At 44.6% G+C, this 26,865-nt stretch overlaps 1 protein-coding gene across 1 annotated transcript in view; it reads right to left on the bottom strand.

Moving 5' to 3' along the window:
* cep162 (centrosomal protein 162) overlaps positions 1 to 26,865 on the bottom strand; it is a 222,779-nt gene that overhangs the window by 59,522 nt on the left and 136,392 nt on the right. The window contains exons 19-21 of the mRNA XM_070885594.1: positions 21,663 to 21,777; positions 8,835 to 8,961; positions 7,051 to 7,214 (exon numbers count right to left, since the gene is read on the bottom strand). Of these exons, the coding sequence (XP_070741695.1) occupies positions 7,051 to 7,214; positions 8,835 to 8,961; positions 21,663 to 21,777 (406 nt within the window). The remainder of the gene's footprint in view (positions 1 to 7,050; positions 7,215 to 8,834; positions 8,962 to 21,662; positions 21,778 to 26,865) is intronic.

Below are 26,865 nucleotides of genomic sequence, written 5' to 3'. Positions count from 1 at the left end.
CAAAAAAACAGCACAAATCATTAGGGAAAATTGAGCCCATAGTAAATTTTAAAAAGTGTAAAAGCTTTTAGAAGGAGCCTATTAATGCCATTGAATCTTAAAAAAAACGCTTAATTTTAAGAGTCTCCTTGAAGGCCCACAAATGGGTGCAATTGGTGAAAACTCACCATGATGATTCATTCGATCTGGGGACGTGGCCAGTTTTGTGGACGGGGACATCTTGCAGCACAATGTTTTTTAAACAAGTGCAAAAGATCACAGAAACTTGATTTGCACTGGACGCAATTTGAGCTTCAAATTGCTCCGTCTTTTGCGATGGTTTGGCTGATTTTGGGCAACTTGCACTGGAAATACCAGCACAATCTAGCGGAAGCTCCATTCCTATGCCTCTATTTATAAAACTAAGAATCCCGTATGCCTTTTTAACAGCCTTAAGAACTTGTCCTACATGTTTAAAATACATTGCAGAAAGATTCCACTTTGATCATTTAAAGTTTCATTTGCCACACATTTAACAAGCTATACACAACCTTAAATAGTTACCCAATTATTTCAAAAAAAAAATACCTCAGAAAAAGTTGTTTCCCCTCATCTTTGAGGTTTTATATAAAAAAAGACATTCTAGTTATTTTTACTGCCCTAAAATGATTTTGTTCGAGTTTAAAAAAAATGTCCATCGGAGGGATCAGTGCATCCACAGTGAAGTTGTGGAATGCTCATGTTGTCGAATGGCCCGTCTTGTTGCAATAATTAAACCAGAGAATGTGAATTTAAATCTGTTTGAGACAATCTGAACTTTTAAACATCTATAAATAAAAAGCTGGCATCAGTGAAAGTAACCATGAAGTAACCGATTTGTCGTAAAAATCAACTGGTTTACTAATATACTTTAGGGAAGGAACCGTTGTCCTAACTCGGTCTGGTCTATGTGTGACTCCAGTCCTACTCCAATGTGATTGACTCAATTGCCCTCTGAAGTGGCCTAGCAAACCATTCAGTTATGCGTAAACCAAATCGTTATGCGTTTTAAGAATGTGTGCCCTCCCCCCCCCCATCATCACCTTCTCATGGCAACTAGAGATGGGCAATAAATACCGGCCTTGCCAGTGACACCCACATCCCAAGAAGGAATAAGAACAATCTCCTCAGCTAACATTTGATTCTGAGAATCTGGATGAACTCAAAGCCCAGGTTTCTTGTATAGGATTAAGCCTCAGATGGAAATCATTGTTAAAGACATGAGCAAATGCAATCATTTTCTTTCAATTTCTCAGAATGCAGAGAAATGCAGTCAATGCTTTTTGCTCATTTCTAGATCATCCCGAAAGCAAGGTCTGTATACTGAACTAGGGTCTGTGCCAGTCCTGCTCAGCTCACACTACCAGGAATTCAGCATGCTCAGTGGTTGATTCCTAGCTTTCATTATGCTCAGAGTGTATAGAAACATAGAAACATAGAAAATAGGTGCAGGAGTAGGCCATTCGGCCCTTCTAGCCTGCACCGTCATTCAATGAGTTCATGGCTGAACATTCAACTTCAGTACCCCATTCCTGCTTTCTCGCCATACCCCTTGATCCCCCTATTAGTAAGGACCTCATCTAACTCCTTTTTGAATATATTTAGTGAATTGGCCTCAACAACTTTCTGTGGTAGAGAATTCCACAGGTTCACCACTCTCTGGGTGAAGAAGTTCCTCCGCATCTCGGTCCTAAATGGCTTACCCCTTATCCTTAGACTGTGACCTCTGGTTCTGGACTTCCCCAACATTGGGAACATTCTTCCTGCATCTAACCTGTCTAACCCCGTCAGAATTTTATATGTTTCTATGAGGTCCCCTCTCATTCTTCTGAACTCCAGTGAATACAAGCCCAGTTGATCCAGTCTTTCTTGATAGGTCAGTCCCGCCATCCCGGGAATCAGTCTGGTGAACCTTCGCTGCACTCCCTCAATAGCAAGAATGTCCTTCCTCAGGTTAGGAGACCAAAACTGTACACAATACTCCAGGTGTGGCCTCACCAATGCCCTGTACAACTGTAGCAACACCTCCCTGCCCCTGTACTCAAATCCCCTTGCTATGAAGGCCAACATGCCATTTGCTTTCTTAACCGCCTGCTGCACCTGCATGCCAACCTTCAATGACTGATGTACCATGACACCCAGGTCTCTTTGCACCTCCCCTTTTCCTAATCTGTCACCATTCAGATAATAGTCTGTCTCTCTGTTTTTACCACCAAAGTGGATAACCTCACATTTATCCACATTATACTTCATCTGCCATGCATTTGCCCACTCACCTAACCTATCCAAGTCGCTCTGCAGCCTCACAGCATCCTCCTCGCAGCTCACACTGCCACCCAACTTAGTGTCATCCGCAAATTTGGAGATACTACATTTAATCCCCTCATCTAAATCATTAATGTACAGTGTAAACAGCTGGGGCCCCAGCAAAGAACCTTGCGGTACCCCACTAGTCACTGCCTGCCATTCTGAAAAGTACCCATTTACTCCTATACTCCTACTCTTTGCTTCCTGTCTGACAACCAGTTCTCAATCCATGTCAGCACACTACCCCCAATCCCATGTGCTCTAACTTTGCACATCAATCTCTTGTGTGGGACCTTGTCGAACGCCTTCTGAAAGTCCAAATATACCACATCAACTGGTTCTCCCTTATCCACTCTACTGGAAACATCCTCAAAAAATTCCAGAAGATTTGTCAAGCATGATTTCCCTTTCACAAATCCATGCTGACTTGGACCTATCATGTCACCTCTTTCCAAATGCACTGCTATGACATCCTTAATAATTGATTCCATCATTTTACCCACTACCGATGTCAGGCTGACCGGTCTATAATTCCCTGTTTTCTCTCTCCCTCCTTTTTTTAAAAAAGTGGAGTTACATTGGCTACCCTCCACTCCATAGGAACTGATCCAGAGTCAATGGAATGTTGGAAAATGACTGTCAACGCATCCACTATTTCCAAGGCCACCTCCTTAAGTACTCTGGGATGCAGTCCATCAGGCCCTGGGGATTTATCGGCCTTCAATCCCATCAATTTCCCCAACACAATTTCCCGGCTAATAAGGATTTCCCTCAGTTCCTCCTCCTTACTAGACCCCCCGACCCCTTTTATAACCGGAAGGTTGTTCGTGTCCTCCTTCGTGAATACCGAACCAAAGTACTTGTTCAATTGGTCCGCCATTTCTTTGTTCCCCGTTATGACTTCCCCTGATTCTGACTGCAGGGGACCTACGTTTGTCTTTACTAACCTTTTTCTCTTTACATATCTATAGAAACTTTTGCAATCCGTCTTAATGTTCCCTGCAAGCTTCTTCTCATACTCCATTTTCCCTGCCCTAATCAAACCCTTTGTCCTCCTCTGCTGAGTTCTAAATTTCTCCCAGTCCCCAGGTTCGCTGCTATTTCTGGCCAATTTGTATGCCACTTCCTTGGCTTTAATACTATCCCTGATTTCCCTTGATAGCCACGGTTGAGCCACCCTCCCTTTTTTATTTTTATGCCAGACAGGAATGTACAATTGTTGTAGTTCATCCATGCGGTCTCTAAATGTCTGCCATTGCCCATCCACAGTCAACCCCTTAAGTATCATTCGCCAATCCATCCCAGCCAATTCACACCTCATACCTTCAAAGTTAGCCTTCTTTAAGTTCTGGACCATGGTCTCTGAATTAACTGTTTCATTCTCCATCCCAATGCAGAATTCCACCATATTATGGTCACTCTTCCCCAAGGGGCCTCGCACAACGAGATTGCTAATTAATCCTCTCTCATTGCATAACACCCAGTCTAAGATGGCCTCCCCCCTAGTTGGTTCCTCGACATATTGGTCTAAAAAACCATCCCTTATGCACTCCAGGAAATCCTCCTCCACCGTATTGCTTCCAGTTTGGTTATCCCAATCTATGTGCATATTAAAGTCACCCATTATAACTGCTGCACCTTTATTGCACGCACCCCTAATTTCCTGTTTGATGCCCTCCCCAACATCACTACTACTGTTTGGAGGTCTGTACACAACTCCCACTAACGTTTTTTGCCCTTTGGTGTTCTGCAGCTCTACCCATATAGATTCCACATCATCCAAGCTAATGTCCTTCCTAACTATTGCCTTAATCTCCTCCTTAACCAGCAATGCTACCCCACCTCCTTTTCCTTTTATTCTATCCTTCCTGAATGTTGAATACCCCTAAATGTTGAGTTCCCAGCCCTGATCATCCTGGAGCCACGTCTCAGTAATCCCAATCACATCATATTTGTTAACATCTATTTGCACAGTTAATTCATCCACCTTATTGCGGATACTCCTTGCATTAAGACACAAAGCCTTTAGGCTTGTTTTTTTAACACCCTCTGTCCTTTTAGAATTTTGCTGTACAATGGCCCTTTTTGTTCTTTGCCTTGGGTTTCTCTGCCCTCCACTTTTCCTCATCTCCTTTCTGTCTTTTGTTTTTGCCTCCTTTTTGTTTCCCTCTATCTCCCTGCATTGGTTCCCATCCCCCTGCCATATTAGTTTAACTCCTCCCCAACAGCACTAGCAAACACTCCCCCGAGGACATTGGTTCCGATTCTGCCCAGGTGCAGACCGTCCGGATTGTACTGGTCCCACCTCCCCCAGAACCGGTTCCAATGCCCCAGGAATTTGAATCCCTCCCTGCTGCACCATTGCTCAAGCCACGTATTCATCTGAGCTATCCTGCGATTCCTACTCTGACTATCACGTGGCACTGGTAGCAATCCCGAGATTACTATTTTTGAGGTCCTACTTTTTAATTTAGCTCCTAGCTCCTTAAATTCATTTCGTAGGAACTCATCCCTTTTTTTACCTATGTCATTGGTACCAACGTGCACCACGACAACTGGCTGTTCTCCCTCCCTTTTTAGAATGTCCTGCACCCGCTCCGAGACATCCTTGACCCTTGCACCAGGGAGGCAACATACCATCCTGGAGTCTCGGTTGCGGCCGCAGAAACGCCTATCTATTCCCCTTAAAATTGAATCCCCTATCACTATCGCTCGCCCACTCTTTTTCCTGCCCTCCTGTGCAACAGAGCCAGCCACGGTGCCATGAACTTGGCTGCTGCTGCCCTCTCCTGATGAGTCATCCCCCTCAACAGCACTCAAAGCAGTGTATCTGTTTTGCAGTGGGATGACCACAGGGGACCCCTGCACTACCTTCCTTGCACTACTCTTCCTGCTGGTCTTCCATTCCCTCGCTGGCTGTGGACCCTTCTCCTGCGGTAAGACCAACTCGCTACACGTGATACTCACGTCATTCTCAGCATTGTGGATGCTCCAGAGTAAATCCACCCTCAGCTCCAACTCCGCAACGCGGACAGTCAGGAGCCGGAGGTGGGCACACTTCCCGCACATGTAGTCGTCAGGGACACTGGTGTTGTCCCCGTGTTCCCACATGGTACAGGAGGAGCATATCACGTGACCGAGCTGTCCTGCCATGACTTAACCCTTAGATACACTTAAATTGCCGACAACAATGTTAAAAGTTACTGACTAATAAAGAAAAAGAAAAACTACTCACCAATCAGCAGCCAATCACTTACCACGTTGGCTGTGACGTCACCTTTTGATTTCTTTCTACTTCTTTTTTGACTTCTCTCAGCTGGAGCTGCACAAGTACGCCTCTCTCGACTCCCGCCTCTCTCGACGCTCCCCGGACGGCTGAGCCTTTTATAGGCCGCTGCCTCTCTCGACTCCCGCCTCTCTCGACGCTCCCCGGACGGCTGAGCCTTTTATAGGCCGCTGCCTCTCTCGACGCTCCCCGGACGGCTGAGCCTTTTATAGGCCGCTGCCTCTCTCGACTCCCGCCTCTCTCGACGCTCCCCGGACGGCTGAGCCTTTTATAGGCCGCTGCAAGTTTATATGCAGCAAGTCTCCTCTCTCCAGAAGGTCTGGTCCCTTAGCTGTACTGTGTCTGTGTAGGTTAGGCTCCATTTTCCAGCCTCAGCTTTCTTCCAATTAACTGCTCAGATTAACATGTGCAAAAGGCACAATAATTGGTTCAGGTCTCAAGGGGGAACAACAGTTTCTATATTCTTTTGGTGCTTTTTGTCATGTCCATTATAATAGTACATTAAAGGAATTGTGGATTTACAATTCTTTAGCAGCAATAACCTTTTGCAGTCAGCTCAAATTGTCAGGATGTGGCATATTTGTTAAATAACTACAACGAGTAGTTTTTTATTCATAAATAACTAGCACAAATCAGAGAATCATAGAAGTTTACAGCACAGAAGGCCATTTTGGCCCATCATGTCCGTGCCGGCCAACAAGAGGCTATCCAGCCTAATCCAACTTTCCAGCTCTAGGTCCGTAACCCTGCATGTTACGGCACTTCAAGTGCACATCCAAGTATTTTTTAAATGTGGTGTAATACAAGGCGAGGTTTTTAAAAAAAAATTTGGTCCTGGGATGTGGGCATCGCTGACAAGGCCAGCATTTATTGCCCATCCCTAATTGCCCTTGAGAAGCTGGTGATGAGCCGCCTTCTTGAACCGCTGCAGTGCACGTGGTTCACTTCAGAGGGCAGTTAAGAGTCAACCACACTGCTGTGGGTCTGGAGTCACATATAGGCCAGACCAGGCAAGGACAGCAGATTTCTTTTCCTAAAGGACATTAGTGAACCATTACTGATACTAGCATTTTAAAATTCCAGATTTATTTAATTGAATTCAAATTCCACAGCTGCTGGGGTGGGATTTGAACTCATGTCTCTGAATTATTGGTCTAGGCCTCTGGATTACTAGTCCAGTAACATAACCACTATGCTACTGTTCCCGGTAGTCTTGGGTGGGACTATAATTCAATTTGGTGCTTACATGCATACTTGCGGCTGTGAAGGTACTAGCTATACCAACACAGACTCTATACCCGAGTGATTCAACAATAACCATTCAACACTCAAGTCAAATTGTTTGGAGAAAAGGCTCAAGTAGGTCTAGACTGCTAGTCCATCAACATTTATCTCAAATATATAAAGTTGCACGTTATTCTGTCACGGACATTCTGTACCTGCTCCTTCAGCTTCTCAATCTCTACATTTGCTGCTTTAAGCCGTGCTGCATCCTTATCCAGCATCTCCTGGTTTTCAGCATACCACTGTAACCTCTTGGTGACACGATGGATTTCTTGCTTGTACTGTTCTTCCATTATTTTCATCTCAAATTCTTTATCACCTGGATAAAAAAAAATTTTAAATCACGAATATGACTTGTGATAAAAATAAATGCACAAGCTAACTACAGATGAGGAAAGCCATTCTACCCTTAATTCATTCACCCAGCCACATCTTCAAGTATCCTCACTGTAGTATCCAATTGTTTCCTCAATGAATTCAGGATTTTCACCTTCACTATTTTATTTGGGTCTCTTCCACATTCCATTCTTTGCCTCTACACCATCCTCCCCTCCTTTTAGACCCTTCTTACAACCCACTTCTTTGACCATGCTTTAGGTCACCTCTCCCAACATCCCCATCTTTGGTTCATTTGGCAATCATTTTTTTGATTCTGTCTTTGAGAAGCGCCTACAGATTTTTTTTTAAAATAAAGGCGCTATTTGAATACAAATAGTTGTTGTTGAATGGGTTAGATGCAAGTTTTAGACAGACTCGAATGGAATTGTCCAGTTTGCACTCACTTTTCTGAAGTCAGCTTATAAGCATAGGTCCAGTTGGAGATTTAAAGGCCGCAGAGAGCACACTCGTGGCGAGAGCAGATAATTACCTACAAATGAACCTTAAAGGGATTCCACCTCTTAAAGGGAAGTAGCAGAAGGAAGAAATACATTCTGAAAGCCTTGATATCAGTGGAAATGAAAATCAGACGGTTTCTTTAATGGGCAGCCAATCCGCAACATCAGTTTTACATCCAAAGGGCAAGTTGAAAATCTAACCGCAATCTTTAATTCAATCTGCAGGAGGTATGGAGAATATAGATCATGAAAAGTTCTATCTGCCACCAAATTTGAGGACCAAGGGAACTCAGTTTAAAATTAAGATGGTCAAAAGAAAATTGGTTATTTAAGCAACATATTAGAGGATGCTAGAATTGTGAAACCGATTACCAATGGGAGAACAAAAAACTATATCAAGTTTTATAAAAAGGATTAGATGAATGCCCATTAGAAAAGGTTGTAGAAGGCCTCCTCGTAGAACTGCTCCTGGGCATGGCCAAAGTGCCCATTAACTGGTCCAGGCAGCGGGCAGTCGATGGGGTCGTTCAGCCCAACTACCTGCCTCTCTTCTGCAGTTACATTTAAGCCAGGGTGTTCCTGGAGATGGAGCACGCGGTGTCCACTGGTACGCTTGCGGCCTTTCGCAAGAGGTGTGTGCCGGAGGGACTGGAGTGCATCATCACCCCCGGCAACCAAATTTTAATTTGAACCATTATTGTAAAAGGTTCATTGGTTTATTGTGTTGGTTTTAGTGCCCCTTTAACAAGGGGGCACTTGATTTATTGTTTCAACGTAAAATAGTTGTAAAGGGCCATTAGTTCCAGAATAAGAGTAAGAAAACTGTTTTGGAAGGATAGGCTAAATGGACCAATGTTCTTCTCCTGCTATGGTAGGGTAGTCTCAAAATGTAGATAAGAGTGTCTTTACATTGTTGCAAAATTCTGATATAAAACTACTGACATCATACAATATACTAAAATTAATTATGGTTTACTCGGCTTCCTATAATCCGTTTATCCTTTATTTAGCTTTGATAATGCATTATACCCAAGAACCACCTGAGAGCTTCTACATGATCTAAATTGTCCTGAAGGGATTAAACGGTACAACCGAGAACTTGCCTGAAGTATAAGTAAGTTGTACTTTAGCCATATTACACTCTTTCTTCGTCTTTTCTAGGTCCACCTCTAATGCTTGCTTCTCTTGTTTAAGTTTTTTAATCTCTTCTGTACGTTTAATCTCTTCTTTCTGAAAGGCGAGAATCAAATAAAACAAAGGTAGAGCATTAAGCTCCTGCTCAGAAGATCTGCTTGAAACTCAGCCTCTAGCCAGGGTCGATTATGGATACAATTTGTGGAAGCATGCTGCTTCATCCTGGAGGGTAGGAAAAGCTAGAACTTTCACTGTTCTGCAATATAAAAGAACTGCCAAATGGCAGATTACAGAACAGCACTGGCAGCCAAGAAGATCTCTATGGTACAGACTACCCTGTACACCTTCTAAGAGAACAAGCACAACATTGTAAGGTAGAAATTTGCTTCTAACCAAGGGACTGTAGTACAAACTCAAAAAAACGTACAATCATTTATCAATTCAAAATGATCTTTCAGAAATGTAAAAAATTGACCAATTTGGGAAGTTGATGTCAATTTTTGTTCATTAGGTAACATGACTTTCACCTGGGTTTGAGGTTAACAGATATCCCCTAGTTTGCTTCTTTTAAACTATAATGAAAATAAAAGATAGAACTTAATACTGAAGCCAATCATGGACAGTAAACTATGAGTGGGGTGAAGTAGAAAATGGAGCGATAAACACAAGAGTTTGTGTAGTTTTGCTTTTTGATGCAGTATTAAAGAGACAAAATAGCATAGCAAAGAAAAAACTTTAGGGGAACAGAGAATCTGAAACTGTCCACTGCATGCATAACAGGAAACAAGTAGGTTGTTAAAAGATAAAAGGGCTGGATTTTCAGTTCTGCTCATTTCGGGGCAGTAATGGCGGTGGGATGATAAAGTTTGTGCCCGTGAACAGTTTGCGCCTTAGTCATCAAACTTCGGCAGCTGGGCCCAGAGTATGGGGCGGAGCGCTAAGGGAGGCATTACACACCTCTCTTAGGGCGCTAGGCTGGCTGAGCAAGTGAAAATCCTGAGCTAAACAGCTGGCCTCGGAGCGCTCAGAGGTCTGTGGGGGGGAAAAAACCCCACTAAAAACATTCCCAATAAATAACTCACGGCACCACAACATAAATCGCAAAAAAATAAAATAATCACTTACCTGAGGTCAACATTACTTACCTCACTGCAGCCGTTACAGCTGGGGCCGCCAGATTTCACAGGCGGTCCCAGCAGGGCACTCTATGGAGCGCGACGGATTAGGCGGCAGCCAAAAATTGAGTCGGTGTCGCCTCTTCCAGGCGGTAATACTCTGCACCCCGTCAAAACCGGCACCGAAAGTCCCGGCGCGGTGCTGGAAGCTGGCCGCCTGCCTGGAAGAACTTACCGCCGCCATTGCCGCTCATCCGTGGAGAAAACTGGGGCAGCAGGCGGAAAATCCAACCCATTGGAGTGGAATAATGATGAGCTTTTAAATGATTTTCTGACACAGAAATACAACATTACTAAATGAATAGTAGGTAGAATTTGGATGTGGTGCCAGAATATTTTTTATTCAACTTCAGTTAGTTGGAAAATGGCTAATTTGATATTACAGAAAGGTTATAAGCAGAAGCCTAAGAACTATACACCTGTGCAGTTCATTAATTATTGGGAAATACTTGATCTATTTCAAAGGAAGCAATTCAAGAGCACTTAGCAAAAGTAATGTAAATGAATTCAAGTAGCAACTTGGCTAGTTAGAGGCTACCTTATCTCTTGTCAATCATTTCAGACCATTAAAGACAATTCCAATGATCCTTTGGATATTTTGTGTGCAAGATCCCATTTATTCTTTGGCAATTATGTATAGTGCTCAATGTAATCACATAATCTTGTCATCCATAATTGTCTCCATCACATTTACAAACTGTTCGACTATAACAGCAGATGAATGCTGTCTGGGACTTGGATTATCGGGATGTCGGCGATTAGGTAGGCCCGGAGGTCGGCGAGTCGGTAAGACCCTGTGAGGTCGGCGAGTTGGTAGGTCCTGTGAGATCAACGAGTCAGGAGTTCGGAGACCGGGAGTTCGGAGGCCTTGGAGGTCGGTGAGGCGAGTTGGTAAGTAGCTCTCTTTTCTCTATTTCTTTTAGGTTGAGAGTTCGGAGGCCGAGAGGTCGGGAGGCCACAGAGATCGGTGAGTTCAGGAGGCCACTGAGGTCGGTGAGGTGAGGTGGTGAATAGCTCTCTTTTCTCTATTTCTTTTAAAGTAGATTTTAAACTAGATAATGCTAACTAGAGGGATGGCAGTGCAGCTCAGTCCCGTGGAGTGCACATCCTGCGGCATGTGGGAAGTCCTGGACGTTTCGCGCGGCCTAGACAACCATGTGTGCAGGAGGTGTTTCCAGCTTCAACTGCTTGAGCTCCGCGTTCGGAGCTGGAGCAGCAGGTGGAGTCAATAAGGTGCATCCGCGAGGCTGAGAACTACATGGATAGCACGTTTCAGGAGGTGGTCACCCCGCAGCTTAAAGGCGTGCAGGTAGAGGGGAAGAGAGTGACCACCAGACGTAGTAAGTGAGCTAGGCAGGTAGCGCAGGAGTCCCCCAGTGAGTCCATCTCGCTTTCAAACCAATATTCACTTCTGAGTATTGGTAAGGACGATGGTGTCTCTGGGGAGTGCAGCCAGAGCCAATTCCAAGGCACCACGGGTGGCTCAGCTGCACAGGGGGGAGGGACGAAGAATAAAAGGGCCCTAGTGATCGGGGATTCTATAGTTAGGGGAACAGACAGGCGTTTCTGCGGCTGTAGACGTGACTCCCGAATGGTTTTGTGCCTCCCTGGTGCCAGGGTCAAGGGTGTCACAGAGCGGGCGCAGGGCATCCTGGGGAGGGGAGGGTAAATAGCTAGAGGTCGTGGTCCATATCGGGACCAACGTCATAGGTAAAATAAGGGATGAGGTCCTACAGGAAGAATTCAGGGAGCTAGGAAGAAAATTAAAGGGTAGGACCTCAAAAGGTAGTAATCTCCGGGTTACTACCAGTGCCACGTGCTAATGAGTATAAGAATAGAAGGATAGAGAGGATGAACACATGACTGGAAAGCTGGTGTAGGAGGGAGGGCTTTAAATTCTTGAGGCATTGGGACCGCTGCTGGGGGAGATAGGACCTGTACAAACCGGAGTAGTGATGTTGGGGAGGGCATCAAACAGGAAATTAGGGGTGCGTGCAATAAAGGTGCAGCAGTTATAATGGGTGACTTTAATATGCACATAGATTGGGCTAACCAAACTGGAAGCAATACGGTGGAGGAGGATTTTCTGGAGTGCATAAGGGATGGTTTTTTAGACCAATATGTCGAGGAACCAACTAGGGGGGAGGCCATCTTAGACTGGGTGTTATGTAATGAGAAAGGATTAATTAGCAATCTCGTTGTGCGAGGCCCCTTGGAGAAGAGTGACCATAATATGGTGGAATTCTGCATTAGGATGGAGAATGAAACAGTTAATTCAGAGACTATGGTCCAGAACTTAAAGAAGGCTAACTTTGAAGGTATGAAGCGTGAATTGGCTGAGATGGATTGGCGAATGATACTTAAGGGGTTGACTGTGGATGGGCAATGGCAGACATTTAGAGACCGCATGGATGAACTACAACAATTGTACATTCCTGTCTGGCATAGAAATAAAAAAGGGAAGGTGGCTCAACCGTGGCTATCAAGGGAAATCAGGGATAGTATTAAAGCCAAGGAAGTGGCATACAAATTGGCCAGAAATAGCAGCGAACCTGGGGACTGGGAGAAATTTAGAACTCAGCAGAGGAGGACAAAGGGTTTGATTAGGGCAGGGAAAATGGAGTATGAGAAGAAGCTTGCAGGGAACATTAAGACGGATTGCAAAAGTTTCTATAGATATGTAAAGAGAAAAAGGTTAGTAAAGACAAATGTAGGTCCCCTGCAGTCAGAATCAGGGGAAGTCATAACGGGGAACAAAGAAATGGCGGACCAATTGAACAAGTACTTTGGTTCGGTATTCACGAAGGAGGACACGAACAACCTTCCGGTTATAAAAGGGGTCGGGGGGTCTAGTAAGGAGGAGGAACTGAGGGAAATCCTTATTAGCCGGGAAATTGTGTTGGGGAAATTGATGGGATTGAAGGCCGATAAATCCCCAGGGCCTGATGGACTGCATCCCAGAGTACTTAAGGAGGTGGCCTTGGAAATAGTGGATGCGTTGACAGTCATTTTCCAACATTCCATTGACTCTGGATCAGTTCCTATGGAGTGGAGGGTAGCCAATGTAACCCCACTTTTTAAAAAAGGAGGGAGAGAGAAAACAGGGAATTATAGACCGGTCAGCCTGACATCGGTAGTGGGTAAAATGATGGAATCAATTATTAAGGATGTCATAGCAGTGCATTTGGAAAGAGGTGACATGATAGGTCCAAGTCAGCATGGATTTGTGAAAGGGAAATCATGCTTGACAAATCTTCTGGAATTTTTTGAGGATGTTTCCAGTAGAGTGGATAAGGGAGAACCAGTTGATGTGGTATATTTGGACTTTCAGAAGGCGTTCGACAAGGTCCCACACAAGAGATTGATGTGCAAAGTTAGAGCACATGGGATTGGGGGTAGTGTACTGACATGGATTGAGAACTGGTTGTCAGACAGGAAGCAAAGAGTAGGAGTAAATGGGTACTTTTCAGAATGGCAGGCAGTGACTAGTGGGGTACCGCAAGGTTCTGTGCTGGGGCCCCAGCTGTTTACACTGTACATTAATGATTTAGATGAGGGGATTAAATGTAGTATCTCCACATTTGCGGATGACACTAAGTTGGGTGGCAGTGTGAGCTGCGAGGAGGATGCTGTGAGGCTGCAGAGCGACTTGGATAGGTTAGGTGAGTGGGCAAATGCATGGCAGATGAAGTATAATGTGGATAAATGTGAGGTTATCCACTTTGGTGGTAAAAACAGAGAGACAGACTATTATCTGAATGGTGACAGATTAGGAAAAGGGGAGGTGCAAAGAGACCTGGGTGTCATGGTACATCAGTCATTGAAGGTTGGCATGCAGGTGCAGCAGGCGGTTAAGAAAGCAAATGGCATGTTGGCCTTCATAGCAAGGGGATTTGAGTACAGGGGCAGGGAGGTGTTGCTACAGTTGTACAGGGCATTGGTGAGGCCACACCTGGAGTATTGTGTACAGTTTTGGTCTCCTAACCTGAGGAAGGACATTCTTGCTATTGAGGGAGTGCAGCGAAGGTTCACCAGACTGATTCCCGGGATGGCGGGACTGACCTATCAAGAAAGACTGGATCAACTGGGCTTGTATTCACTGGAGTTCAGAAGAATGAGAGGGGACCTCATAGAAACATATAAAATTCTGACGGGGTTAGACAGGTTAGATGCAGGAAGAATGTTCCCAATGTTGGGGAAGTCCAGAACCAGGGGTCACAGTCTAAGGATAAGGGGTAAGCCATTTAGGACCGAGATGCGGAGGAACTTCTTCACCCAGAGAGTGGTGAACCTGTGGAATTCTCTACCACAGAAAGTTGTTGAGGCCAATTCACTAAATATATTCAAAAAGGAGTTAGATGAGGTCCTTACTGCTAGGGGGATCAAGGGGTATGGCGAGAAAGCAGGAATGGGGTACTGAAGTTGAATGTTCAGCCATGAACTCATTGAATGGCGGTGCAGGCTAGAAGGGCCGAATGGCCTACTCCTGCACCTATTTTCTATGTTTCTATGTTTCTATCTCAACAGCGCCGGGACCAATATCCTCGCGGGGAGTTTTGCTAGTGCTGTTGGGGAGAGTTTAAACTAGCTTGGGGCAAGGGGATGAGAACCTGAGAACTAATTCAAAAGGGAAGGAAGTAAAGCTGAAATTGGATAGCAAGAATCTAGAAAGCAAATCTGTAAGACAGAGGAAACAGGGTTTAATATGTTGTAAGCAAGGAGGTCTTCCTGTGCTGAATGGTATATACTTTAATGCAAGGAGTATAGCGAATAAGGCAGATGAGCTAAGAGCACAGGTAGACACTTGGGAGTATGCCATTACAGAAACATGGTTGAAAGAGGGGCAGGATTGGCAGATCAATATTCCTGGCTACAGGATTTTTAGACAAGATAGAGAGTGGGGGGGGGGGGGTGTTGCGGAAATGATTAAAGAAAATATTACAGTGGTGAGGAGGGATGATATGTTAGAGGGATCATCAAATGAGGCCATATGGGGCGAACTGAAAAATAAAAAAGGGAGGATCACACTGCTGGGCGTGTATTAAGTGGGAGGGAGATAGAGGAGCAAATATGTAGGCAAATTGCTGTGCAGTCCAAAAACCATAGGGTAGTAATAGTAGAGGATTTTAACTATCCAAATATTGATTGGGACAAATATAGTGTGAAGGGTATAGAGGTGCAGAATTCTTGAAATGCATTCAAGAGAACTTTTTTAGTCAGCATGTAGCAACACGAGAGGGGATGGTCTTGGATTTAGTTTTGGGGAATGATGCTGGGCAGGTTGAAGGCATATTAGTGGGAGAGCACTTGGGTGCCAGTGACCATAATTCAGTCAGATTCAAGTTGGTTATGGATAAGAACTGGTGCAAGGGTCAAGGATGTCTCCGAGCGAGTGCAGGACATTCTGAAAAGGGAGGGAGAACAGCCAGTTGTCGTGGTGCACATTGGTACCAACGACATAGGTAAAAAAAGGGATAAGGTCCTACGATACAAATTTAAGGAGCTAGGCGTTAAATTAAAAAGTAGGACCTCAAAAGTAGTAATCTCGGGATTGCTACCAGTGCCACGTACTAGTCAGAGTAGGAATCGCAGGATAGCACAGATGAATACGTGGCTTGAGCAGTGGTGCAGCAGGGAGGGATTCAAATTCGTGGGGCATTGGAACAGTTTCTGGGGGAGGTGGGACCAGTACAAACCGGACAGTCTGCACTTGGGCAGGAACGGAACCAATGTCCTAGGGGGAGTGTTTGCTAGTGCTGTTGGTGAGGAGTTAAACTAATATGGCAGGGGGATGGGAACCAATACAGGGAGACACAGGGAAACAAAAAGGAGACAAAAACAAAAGACAGAAAGGAGATGAATAAAAGTGAAGGGCAGCGAAACCAAAGGCAAGAAACAAAAAGGGCCACTGAATATAAAAGGGCTGCAGGAGGGGTCAAAACTAAAAATCATGGTTTAAAAACTAGGATGAAAACACTCTACCTAAATGCACGCAGCATTCGAAATAACGTAAATGAGTTGACGGCACAAATCATTACAAATGGGTATGATTTGGTGGCCATTACAGAAACATGGTTGCAGGGTGGCCAAGACTGGGAATTAAACATATTCAGAAAGATAGGCAAGAAGGGAAAGGAGGTGGGGTAGCTCTGTTAATAAAGGATGATATCAGGGCCGTTATGAGGGATGATATTGGCTCTAATGAACAAAATGTTGAATCATTGTGGGTGGAGATTAGAGATAGTAAGGGGAAAAAGTTACTGGTCGGCGTAGTTTATAGGCCCCCAAATAATAACTTCATGGTGGGGCGGGCAATAATCGAGGGAATAATGGAGGCATGTGAAAAAGGAACGGCAGTCATTATGGGAGATTTTAACCTACATATCGATTGGTCAAATCAAATCGCAGGGTGTAGCCTGGAGGAGGAATTCATAGAATGCATAAGGGATTGTTTCTTAGAACAGTATGTAACAGAGCCTACAAGGGAGCAAGCCATTTTGGATCTGGTCCTGTGTAACGAGACAGGAAAAATAAACGATCTCCTCGTAAAAGATCCTCTCGGAATGAGTGATCACAATATGGTTGAATTTGTAATACAGATTGAGGATGAGGAAGTTGTGTCAGAAACGAGCGTACTATGCTTAAACAAAGGGGACTACAGTGGGATGAGGGCAGAGTTGGCTAAAGTAGACTGGAAACAAGGACTAAATGGTGGCACAATTGAGGAACAGTGGAGGACTTTTAAGGAGCTCTTTCATAATGCGCAACAAAAATATATTCCAGTGAAAAAGAAGGGCGGCAAGAGAAGAACCAGCCGTGGATAACCAAGGAAATAAAGGAAAGTATCAAATCAAAGACCAATGCGTATAAGGTGGCCAAGGTTAGTGGGAAACTAGAGGATTGGGAAAATTTTAAGCAACAGCAAAGAATGACTAAAATAGCAATAAAGAAAGGGAAGATAGATTACGAAGGTAAACTTGCGCAAAGCATAAAAACAGATAGTAAAAGCTTTTACAGATATATAAAACGAAAAAGAGTGACTAAAGTAAATGTTGGTCCCTTAGAAGATGAAAAGGGGGATTTAATAATGGGAAATGTGGAAATGGCCGAGACCTTAAACAATTATTTTGCTTCCGTCTTCACAGTGGAAGGTACAAAAACCATGCCAAAAATTGCTGGTCATAGGAATGTGGGAAGGGAGGACCTTGAGATGATCACTATCACTAGGGAGGTAGTGCTGGACAGGCTAATGGGACTGAAGGTAGACAAGTCCCCTGGTCCTGATGAAATGCATCCCAGGGTATTAAAAGAGATGGTGGAAGTTATAGCAGATGCATTTGTTATAATCTACCAAAATTTTCTGGACTCTGGCGTTCCATTAACTGCTTTCCAATCCACTGGTACCTCCCCAGAGTCCAGGCCTATTGTTCTTCATAAGAACATAAGAACATGGATGAAATAAATATGAGAGGGGAAGTATTAAGGGGTTTATCAGTTTTGAAAGTAGATAAGTCCCCAGGCCCGGATGAAATGCATCCCAGGCTGTTGAGCGAAGTAAAAGAAGAAATAGCAGAGGCCTTGACCATCATTTTCCAGTCCTCTTTGGATCTGGGCATGGTGCCGGAGGATTGGAGGACTGCTAATGTATTACCCTTGTTTAAGAAGGGAGAAAGGGACAGGCTGAGTAATTACAGGCCTAACAGCCTAACCTCAGTGGTGGGAAAATTATTGGAAAAAAATCCTGAAAGACAGGCTGAATCTGCATTTGGAAAGGCAAGGATTAATTAAGGCCAAGTCAGCATGGATTTGTTAAGGGAAGATCGTGTCTGACTAACCTGATTGAATTTTTTTGAGGAGGTAACCAAGAGGGTCGAAGAGGGTAGTGCGTACGATGTAGTATAAATGGACTTTAGCAAAGCTTTTGATAAGGTCCCATATGATAGACTGGTCATAAAGGTTAAAGCCCATGGGACACAGGGCAAAGTATCAAGTTGGTTCCAAAATTAGCTTGGAAATAGGAAGCAAAGGGTAATGATTGATGGATATTTTTGTGACTGGAAGGATGTTTCCAGTGGGGTTCCGCATGGCTCAGTACTGGGACCCTTGCTTTTTGTGGTATCTATCAGCAATTTAGATTTGAATATAGGAGTATGATTACGAAGTTTGCAGACGACCCTAAAATTGGCTGTGTGGCTGATAATGAAGAGGAAAGACATGGGCTGCAGGAGGATATCAATCTACTGGTCAGTTGGGCAGAGAAGTGGCAAATGGAATTTAATTCAGAGAAGTGTGAGGTGATGCACTTTGGGAAGGCTAATAAGGAAAGGGTATACACATTAAGCGGTAGGCCACTTAATAGGAGTAGATTAACAAAGGGACCTTGGAGTGCTTGTCCACAGATCCCCCAAAGTAGCAGGCCAGGTGGATAAGGTGGTTAAGAAGGCATACGGAATGCTTGCCTTTATTGGCCGAGGCATAGAACATAAGAGCATGGAGGTTATGCTTAAATTGTATAATACTTTGGTTAGACCACAGCTGGAGTATTGCATGCAGTTCTGATCGCCGTATTATAAGAAGGACATGATTGCACTAGAGAGGGTGCAGAGGAGATTTACTAGGATGCTGCCTGGAATGGAGAATCTTAGTTATGAGGACAGATTAGATAGGCTGGGTTTGTTCTCATTGGAACAGAGGAGGTTGAGAGTAGACCTCATTGAGGTGTACAAAATATTGAGGGACCTGGACATAGTGGATAGTAAGGGTCTATTTGCATTGGTGGAAGGGTCTATTACGAGGGGGCATAGTTTTAAGGTGGTTGGTGGAAGGTTTAGAGGGGATTTGAGGGCGGGCTTCTTTACGCAGATGGTTGTGGCGATCTGGAACTCGCTGCCTGGAAGAGTGGTGGATGCAGAAACCCTCAGCACTTTTAAGAGATGGTTGGATGGATACTTAAAGTGCGGTAACCTGCAGGGTTACGGACCTAGAGCTGGTAATTGGGATTAGACTGGATGACCTTTTGTTGGACGGAATAGATATAATGGTAAGCACTGCAGGGAATAGAATATGGCCAGGGTGATCTCCTGGACTAGTTTCGATCGCCTGGATGGGTCGGAGAGGAATTTTCTCAGATTTTTTCTCCCTAAATTGGCCTGGGTTTTTAAATCTGGTTTTTGCCTCTCCCAGGAGATCACATGGCTCTGGTTGGGGTGGAGTGTAAAATGTTTTAGTATAAGGGGTGTCGCAGTTGTGGTGAGCTGGATTGGTTGGGCCGGGTGCTCTTTGTCTTTCCGTCATTGTTCATAGGTTTATATGTAACCTTTAGGGCTGCTGACCAAGGGCCGTGTGGCTCTTTGTCGGCCGGCGCGGACGCGATTGGCTGGAATGGCCTCCTTCTGCGCTGTAAATTTCTATGTTTCTATTTCATAATGGTGCTTTTCACACAATTTTCCCTCATTCACGGCCCCTTGCGACACCTTGTAAAATTCACCTTATAAAAGTCAGATAAATATGATGTAAGGCCCAAAATTGCTCCCCTCCTTAAGCTCCATTACCACCTCTAAGAGGCGGCAATGAAGCCGATAGACCTCACCGACCGGGTTCAGGCGGATGGGCCAGGAGCGGCGGGCCCGAGTTTCCAAGCCACCCATGCTGCCAGCCACACTGACCGGCAGCAACCCCCTTACCGACCCCAGTGGGAAATTGGCCCATGGGAGCGGCGGTGCCGCCGGTCGGTACCACTGACAGATTCCCCCTGCGGGAAGCTGTGTGTGTGTGCCTGGGCGGTGAGTCTGCTCTTACAGGGGAGGGCGCACTGCCGACTCCTCCATTTTATTTTAATTGTCGGTCCGACTCAGGTTAGCCCGACAATGGTGGCCACGGGTTCGGCCGGGCCACCAACAGGCAGCCCGGCACCCCCTCTTGGTTGCCAGGCCGCTGGCTCGGCAGAAACCCTCCCTGGTGTGGGCCAAACTAAACTTCTTGCAGAGCTCGCAGCGACCCTTTAACTGAAGGTTATCAGCGATGTGCTGACGTCAGCAGTGCAGGTTGGACCTGACCGAAGGGCACTTCTGCCCCGACCGGAAATTGACGACAAAGTGCCGAATATTGGGCCAAGATTTGCCCCAGTCATATCAGTAAGTACGCCTACTCTTAGTCAGGGGGCAATTTCGGCCCCGTAGTGTTTCTTGTTTTTAAACTAGTAATTTTCATGATTATATCTAGTACACAGTTGGATGGCTTGCATATTAATGCCGCAGTAAACTATCATTCATGTTCAAAAGTAGTAAATCATCTGTTAGGAGTTTGGTAGTTACTGGCTCTTAAATACTCTCCATTTGCCACCGTAACACCTTTGGTGTTATACTGCCAGCTGCACACTAAAAAGTGAGACTGCCAACTCCCCTCCCAGGGGTTATTCCACCTCCTGTGTAAATGTGCTCAAAGGATAGATTATGTTATACAGTACTTCTATTTTTGAGTTGCTGTAATGCAGAAACTGCCTCTCATCAATGCTAAAGTGGCAGTAAAACTGCAGTAACAGTGTGATTCATGCGTGGTTTTCGTTTTCTGCATTCACTTTTATATAATTGAAACTAGGCAATTTTATATATTCACACAAAATCAATTTGCCCTTGTTCTTCACAAGATTCTTTTTATTTAATGCCTACTATTATAATTTATATTTCAACCGCAACAGCATTTTCCAGCACAAAAGGATAAACCTAAATAACAAAGAAAAAAGGAGAGAAATCACAGTTACCAGAAGAAGAAAAGATTGTCCAGAAAGAAGACAGCCTTGTCTTGCATAATCAGAACATACAAAGATTAGTTTCACACTGTTTCTACCTCTTAACCATTCAGAGCAGTGCTTATTACAGTGTAGTCAGTGACCCCAAATATTTGTGGCCTCTTTGGTTCACTCTGCAACTTTGGCAGGAGTCCACAAGAAGGGCCAGAAATTAGCCCAGGTTCTGACTTTGCACTGGGTTTGCTGGGAGTAGAACCTCTGCCTAACCCAAATAAGTCCACTGGTATAAAAGGTGGCAGGGCCAAGGGTGAGGACTCCTTATTTCAGCAGTTACCACTTTCGCAGACCTCAGTTGGTCCTGGCAGAGGTACACCTGCCGAAACCTGACGCATCTGCCTGCTAAACAGTGGAGGTAGAGCCCACTTGTGGGATTTAGTTCAGAATTGTGACATAGACTCACAAAGAAAAATAAAAAATATATATATATTTTATAAAATTGCGTCCCACAGGCACCAAAACTTATTCCCCCCAATGCCCCCCACCCACCCCACTGGAAGAAACCAGCAGCCGTAACTGAGTTTCTAGTCTTTCTACCATGGTTTGCGTCCCAACTGGCTCAGGAGCCCTCCACTGGAATGATAAAGTGGTCTTCCCTGAGCCCCACGACCTTTGATGGCACATCTTTACATTTATGCCAGTATGCACCTGCCCCCATGGTTATTCGGGGCCATTATAACAATGGCCTTTTCAAATGTTCTGATATAGAAATTACAAAGCTATTAACACATTACCTAATGCTTTTTGTACATTACAAATAAAACACTTTCCATACTTGTCTGTGGAAATGTACATCATGTTTTGAGATAGGTACTTGCCTGTGTTATTTTCAGCTGTGAAAGCAGGTCATTAATATTCTGATTTTTTATTTGCTCAGATAACTGTACGTCATGGACTGATGCTTGCTTCATATTATTCTTGTTCGACTGCTCCCTAATGAGGAAATTGGCAAAATATTACCTTTCTTTTCCAAATGCACTGTCAAAAATGAAATCACAACTTGTTCTCGAAAACACAAGAAATAGGAGTAGGAGTAGGCCATTTGACTCCTCGAGCCTGCTCCGCATTTAATAAGACTATGGCTGATCTGATCATGGACTCAGTTCCACTTCCCTGCCCGCTTCCCATAACTCTGTATTCCCCATTGCTCAAAATTCTGTCTATCTCTGCCTTAAATATATTCAATGACCCAGCCTCCACAGCTCTCTGGGGCAGATAATTCCACAGATTTACAACCCTCTGAGAAGAAAATTCCTCCTTATCTCAGTTCTAAATGGGCGGTCCCTTATTCTGAGAATGTGCCCCCTCGTTTTAGTTTCCCCGATGAGTGGAAATATTCTCTCTGCATCCAACTTGTCCAGCCCTCTCATTGGCCCCAAGTTTCCACATGATTTGCTCCTGATTTTTAGGAGCAACTGGTGGAGAACGGAGTATCTTAGAAATCGCAATTCTCCACATTTAAGTTTTCTGCAGTTCTAGTCAGTTAGAACAGTTTCACTTTTGAACAGAATTTTTTTTTCAAAAGGGGGCGTGTCCGGCCACTGACGCCTGATTTGAAAGTTTCCACAGTGAAAACGTACTCCAAACTAACTTAGAATGGAGCAAGAGAAGATTTTTGTAGGCCTGAAAAAACCTTGTCTACACATTAAAAAATCAGGCGCAGGTTACAAATTAGGCGTCCGGAACGAGGTGGGGGGGGGGGAGGGGGGGGAAAAGAGAAGGGAAGTCATTACATTCTACAATAAATCCTTAGTTATACTTATACAAATATTATACAAATAATTCCAACCTGAATAAAAATTTATAAGCAAAGAAAAGATTAAATAAACCATGTTCCTACCTGTGTGAAAGTGCTTCAGGCAGGGAGAAGGCTGCAGGAAGCCTCAAGTTGAGGCAGCCATTCCCGACGGCGGGGGGGGGGGGGAGGAGGCAGTAAGGGCCCGACCGACCGCAGCGGGGGGGAGGCAGGGAGAAGGCAGCCGTTCCCGACGGCATGGGGAGGGGGGGGGGGGGGAGGCAGTAAGGGCCCGACCGACTGCAGCGGGGGGCAGGCAGGGAGGAGGCTGCAGGAAGCCTCAGAAGTTGAGGCAGCCATTCCCGACGGCAGGGGGGGGGAGGGAGGCCCCCCTGCCGTCGGTCGGGCACGTCGGGAAAAGGCTGCCTCAACTTCTGAGGCTTCCTGCAGCCTTCTCGCTGCTGCAAGAAGCCTCAGTGCTGATCATGGAAGGGCAATGTGGTTTTATTAAAAAATGTTAAAAATTGAACAGCTACAAAGAACTACAAAAATGGTCGAGTGCCAATGTTTCCTTCATACTGCGCGTGCGCGAACGCTCCAACGCGCACGGTTGCCGGCATGAAAAAAACTCATTTAAATGGTACCCGCCCCCTCCTACTTACAAAATCGGCGCGAGTGGTAGGCTCCGCCCCCCTGGGCGCCGCGCCAAGCTGACATCGCGCTGCAAAGTGCTCGAGAATAGCGCGTTTTTTTTCAGGCGCCGTTTTCGGCGCGAAAAACGGGCGCCCAGCTCGGAGGGGTGCCTGTTTTGTCGTGTGGAAACTTGGGGCCATTATCTTATATGTTTCGGTAAGGTCGCCTCTCATTCTTCTGAACTCCAATGAGTATAGTCCCAACCTACCCTCATAAGTCAACCCCACCTCATGTCCGGAATCAACCTAGTGAACCTTCTCTGAACAGCCTCCAATGCAAGTATATTGTTCCTTAAATACAGAGACCAAAACTGCATGCAGTCCTCCAGGTGTGGCCTCACCTATACTCTGTACAGTTGTAACAGGACATCTCTGCTTTTATACTCTATCCCCCTTGCAATAAAGGCCAATATTCCATTTACCTTTCTGATTACTTGTAACTGCATACGAACGTTGCGTGTTTCAGGCACAAGGACCCCCAGGTCCCTCTTGTACTGAAGCACTTTGCAATTTTTCTCCATTTAAATTATAATTTGCTTTTCGATTTTTTTCTGCCGAAGTGGATAATCTTACATTTTCCTACATTATACTCCATCTGCCAAATTTGGAGAGCCTGTCTATATCCCTTTACAGATTTTTTTGTGGTCCTCTTCACAATTTGTTTTCCCACCCATCTTTGTATCATCAGTAAACTTGGCCACATTACACTTAGTCCCTTCATCCAAGTCATTAATATAGATTGTAAATAGTTGAGGCCCGAGCACCGATCCCTGCAGCACCCCACTAGTTACTGTTTGCCAACCGGAAAATGACCAGTTTATCTCGACTCTGTTTTCTGTTAGCCAATCCTTAATCCATGCTAATATATTACCCCCAACCCAGTGAACTTTTATCTTGTGCAGTAACCTACTGGGCCCAAGTTTTGACTGACCCGTAGAACAGCGCACCTCCGAGAGGTCCACTGACTTTCTAGAACGAAAAGCGCGCCTAATATTTACCTCGATATTCTCCACCATGATCAGGTCTGCTTTGGATTCGGCGCAGCGCAGCAGAAGCAGCAGGGGGTGGAGCTACAGCCCTGCGCCGGAAAGAGCGCCGGCAGTTGCACGCATGCGCAGTGGAATCTGCGCATGTGCGCAGTAGCTCCTGGCCCTCCCAGCACATCCTGTCTCCGGGCGACCCTATTCCTGGCCGAAGGGATGACGTGATGTTCGCAGCCCCGATCCCAGGCCTGTTGCACAGGCCGGCCGCTGCCTTCCCGTGCTCCCTGAACAGTTCCCATGGCTACACGGCCATGTGGAGCACGTACACAGGGAGATTTAAGCCACTTTGTTTGCAGTGCTAAGGAAATAATGGTGGCAGTCTATATAATATACTCCAGTGCAAAAATTTAATTACTTTGAGCATACATATATGACATATTTACCTAGCACTCTTCAGGAGGCAGGACCATTTGTTCTTGGATTGGCAGCCCTGCCAGAACTTACCCCTTTGATGTCTATGTATCTCAAATAGTATCAGCATTTTACACAATGACTAAATATGTTGCAGTAGGTGAGGTAGGAACTTAAAATTTTTTATTTATTGATTGATTGATTTATTTATAATTTATTATTGTTGATGGTTGCTTATTTTTAAAAGTGAAGTGTTTAATGCTTTGGAAAATCCTCTAACTTCCCTCCCGCCCAGCCCCTATCTCTGGCTACCTGCGCCTGATTTCTAAAGTGTCCGCAAGGTTTTTCAGAACGTACAAAAGTGGACACTTACTCTGGCCTAAGTTAGTATGGAGCAACTATTTGCTGGCCAAACTCGCTTAAATGGCCAAACCAGGCGTAAGTGACTGGGAACGCCCCCTTTTGAAAAAAAAACGAAACTAAAAAAAATCCTAACTAATCACTTCCACTGGTGCAAATTAAATGGCTAGAATTGCAACTAAAAAGAAACTCCAGAAAAATCAAGTTGCTCCAAAAAAAGAGCAACTCCTGGGGAAATTTGGACCCTTTATGTGGCACCTTATTGAATGTCTTCTGAAAATCCAAATACACCACATCTACTAAGGTTCTCCCTCATCCACCCTGCTCATTATATCCTCAAAGAACTCCAGCAAATTTGTCAAACATGATTTCCCCTTCATAAAACAATGCTGACTCTGCTTGATTGAATTATGCTTTTCCAAATGTCCTGCTACTCCAGCATTTTCCCAATGACAGATGTTAGGCTAACTGGTCTATAGTGTCTTGCCTTCTGTCTGCCTCCTTTTTTTAAATACGGGCATTACATTTGCAGTTTTCCAATCCACTGGGACCTCCCCAGAGTCCAGAGAATTTTGGCAGGTTACAACCAATGCATCCACTATCTCTGCAGCCACTTCTTTTAGGATCCTAGGATGCAAGCCGTCCAGGGGACTTGTCCGCCTTTCGTCCTATTATTTTTCCGAGTACTACTTCCTTAGGATTTGTTTTAAATACAGTTAAACACCTCTTTATTCTTGATTAAACAATCAGCCAATTTGTTCACATATCTAGTGACTCTTTAGAATTTAGTGGTACATTCCAGGTGATACAGAAAGGGATGGAATCCACCAATAGTGGAGTCCCTTCCTTCAGGATGTCAGCCTTGGCTCAGTTGTTACCCTTTCGCCTCTCAGTCAGAATATCATGGGTTCAAACCCCAGTCCAGCACTGGAGCACATAATTTAGGTCGACACTGCAGTGCAGTATTGAGGGAGTGCTGTCTTTTGGATAAGAGGGTAAATCAAGTCTGCTCTCTCGGGTGAATACAAAAGATCTCATGGCACTATTCGAAGAACAGAGGAGTTGACCAACATTTATCCTTCAACCAACATAAACAGATTGGGCAGAAAACTGCGGCCTAGCCAGGTGGATACGAAGTGCGGATGGACCTGGCGAAGCCTCGCAAGAGCTGGTTTTCGGGTTACGATGTGCACGCGCCAAAAACTGGCTTTTCTGATCTGTCAAAATTTCTTTCAACAGATTCTACGCATCCCTGCAGGAAGGACGTCTGCGCGGCAGAGATTAGGCTATTTGCCCAACTCATGCCCATCGAATGTTCTTCAAACTTTTACGCCTGGTAAAGGCAGGCGGCATAGCTTACTTTTACCAGCCTAACATTTTTAAAACATAGAAAAATTAAATTTAATCATTCATTTTTTTGTTAAAAACCCTGTCCATTAAGATAAGTTTATTTTTAACCCTATTAAAACACAGTAAAAAAAGAATTCCAAAAAATGTTTTTTTTTCTAATATATTTAATTACAATTAATTTTAAATGTGTGAGGTGTTTTTAAATTGATTGTGCTGTGTTTCTCATTTTAGGGGCTTATTCTCATTGATAGTAATGGGACCTCGTACAAACGGAGTTCCTATTTTTATTAATGAGAATACTAGTTAGTGATTGGTGGTCCAGGCCCATGTGATTGCAACATAGACATCCATACGTGGAAGATAGATTCCTGTATGCTGCGCAGCGAATGGAGGCCTCAGACCAGAATCCTATGTTTCTTCAGGATCAATAGGTAGTTTCGCTGATTTTTTTCGGGTCAGATGCATCGTATGAAGGAAGCCTCCTGTATTT

This window comes from Pristiophorus japonicus, chromosome 7, assembly GCF_044704955.1.
Source record: "Pristiophorus japonicus isolate sPriJap1 chromosome 7, sPriJap1.hap1, whole genome shotgun sequence".
Lineage (NCBI taxonomy): Eukaryota > Metazoa > Chordata > Chondrichthyes > Pristiophoridae > Pristiophorus > Pristiophorus japonicus.
Note: the sequence above shows the minus strand (reverse complement) of the source record. Positions and strands in the feature narration are given on the sequence as shown.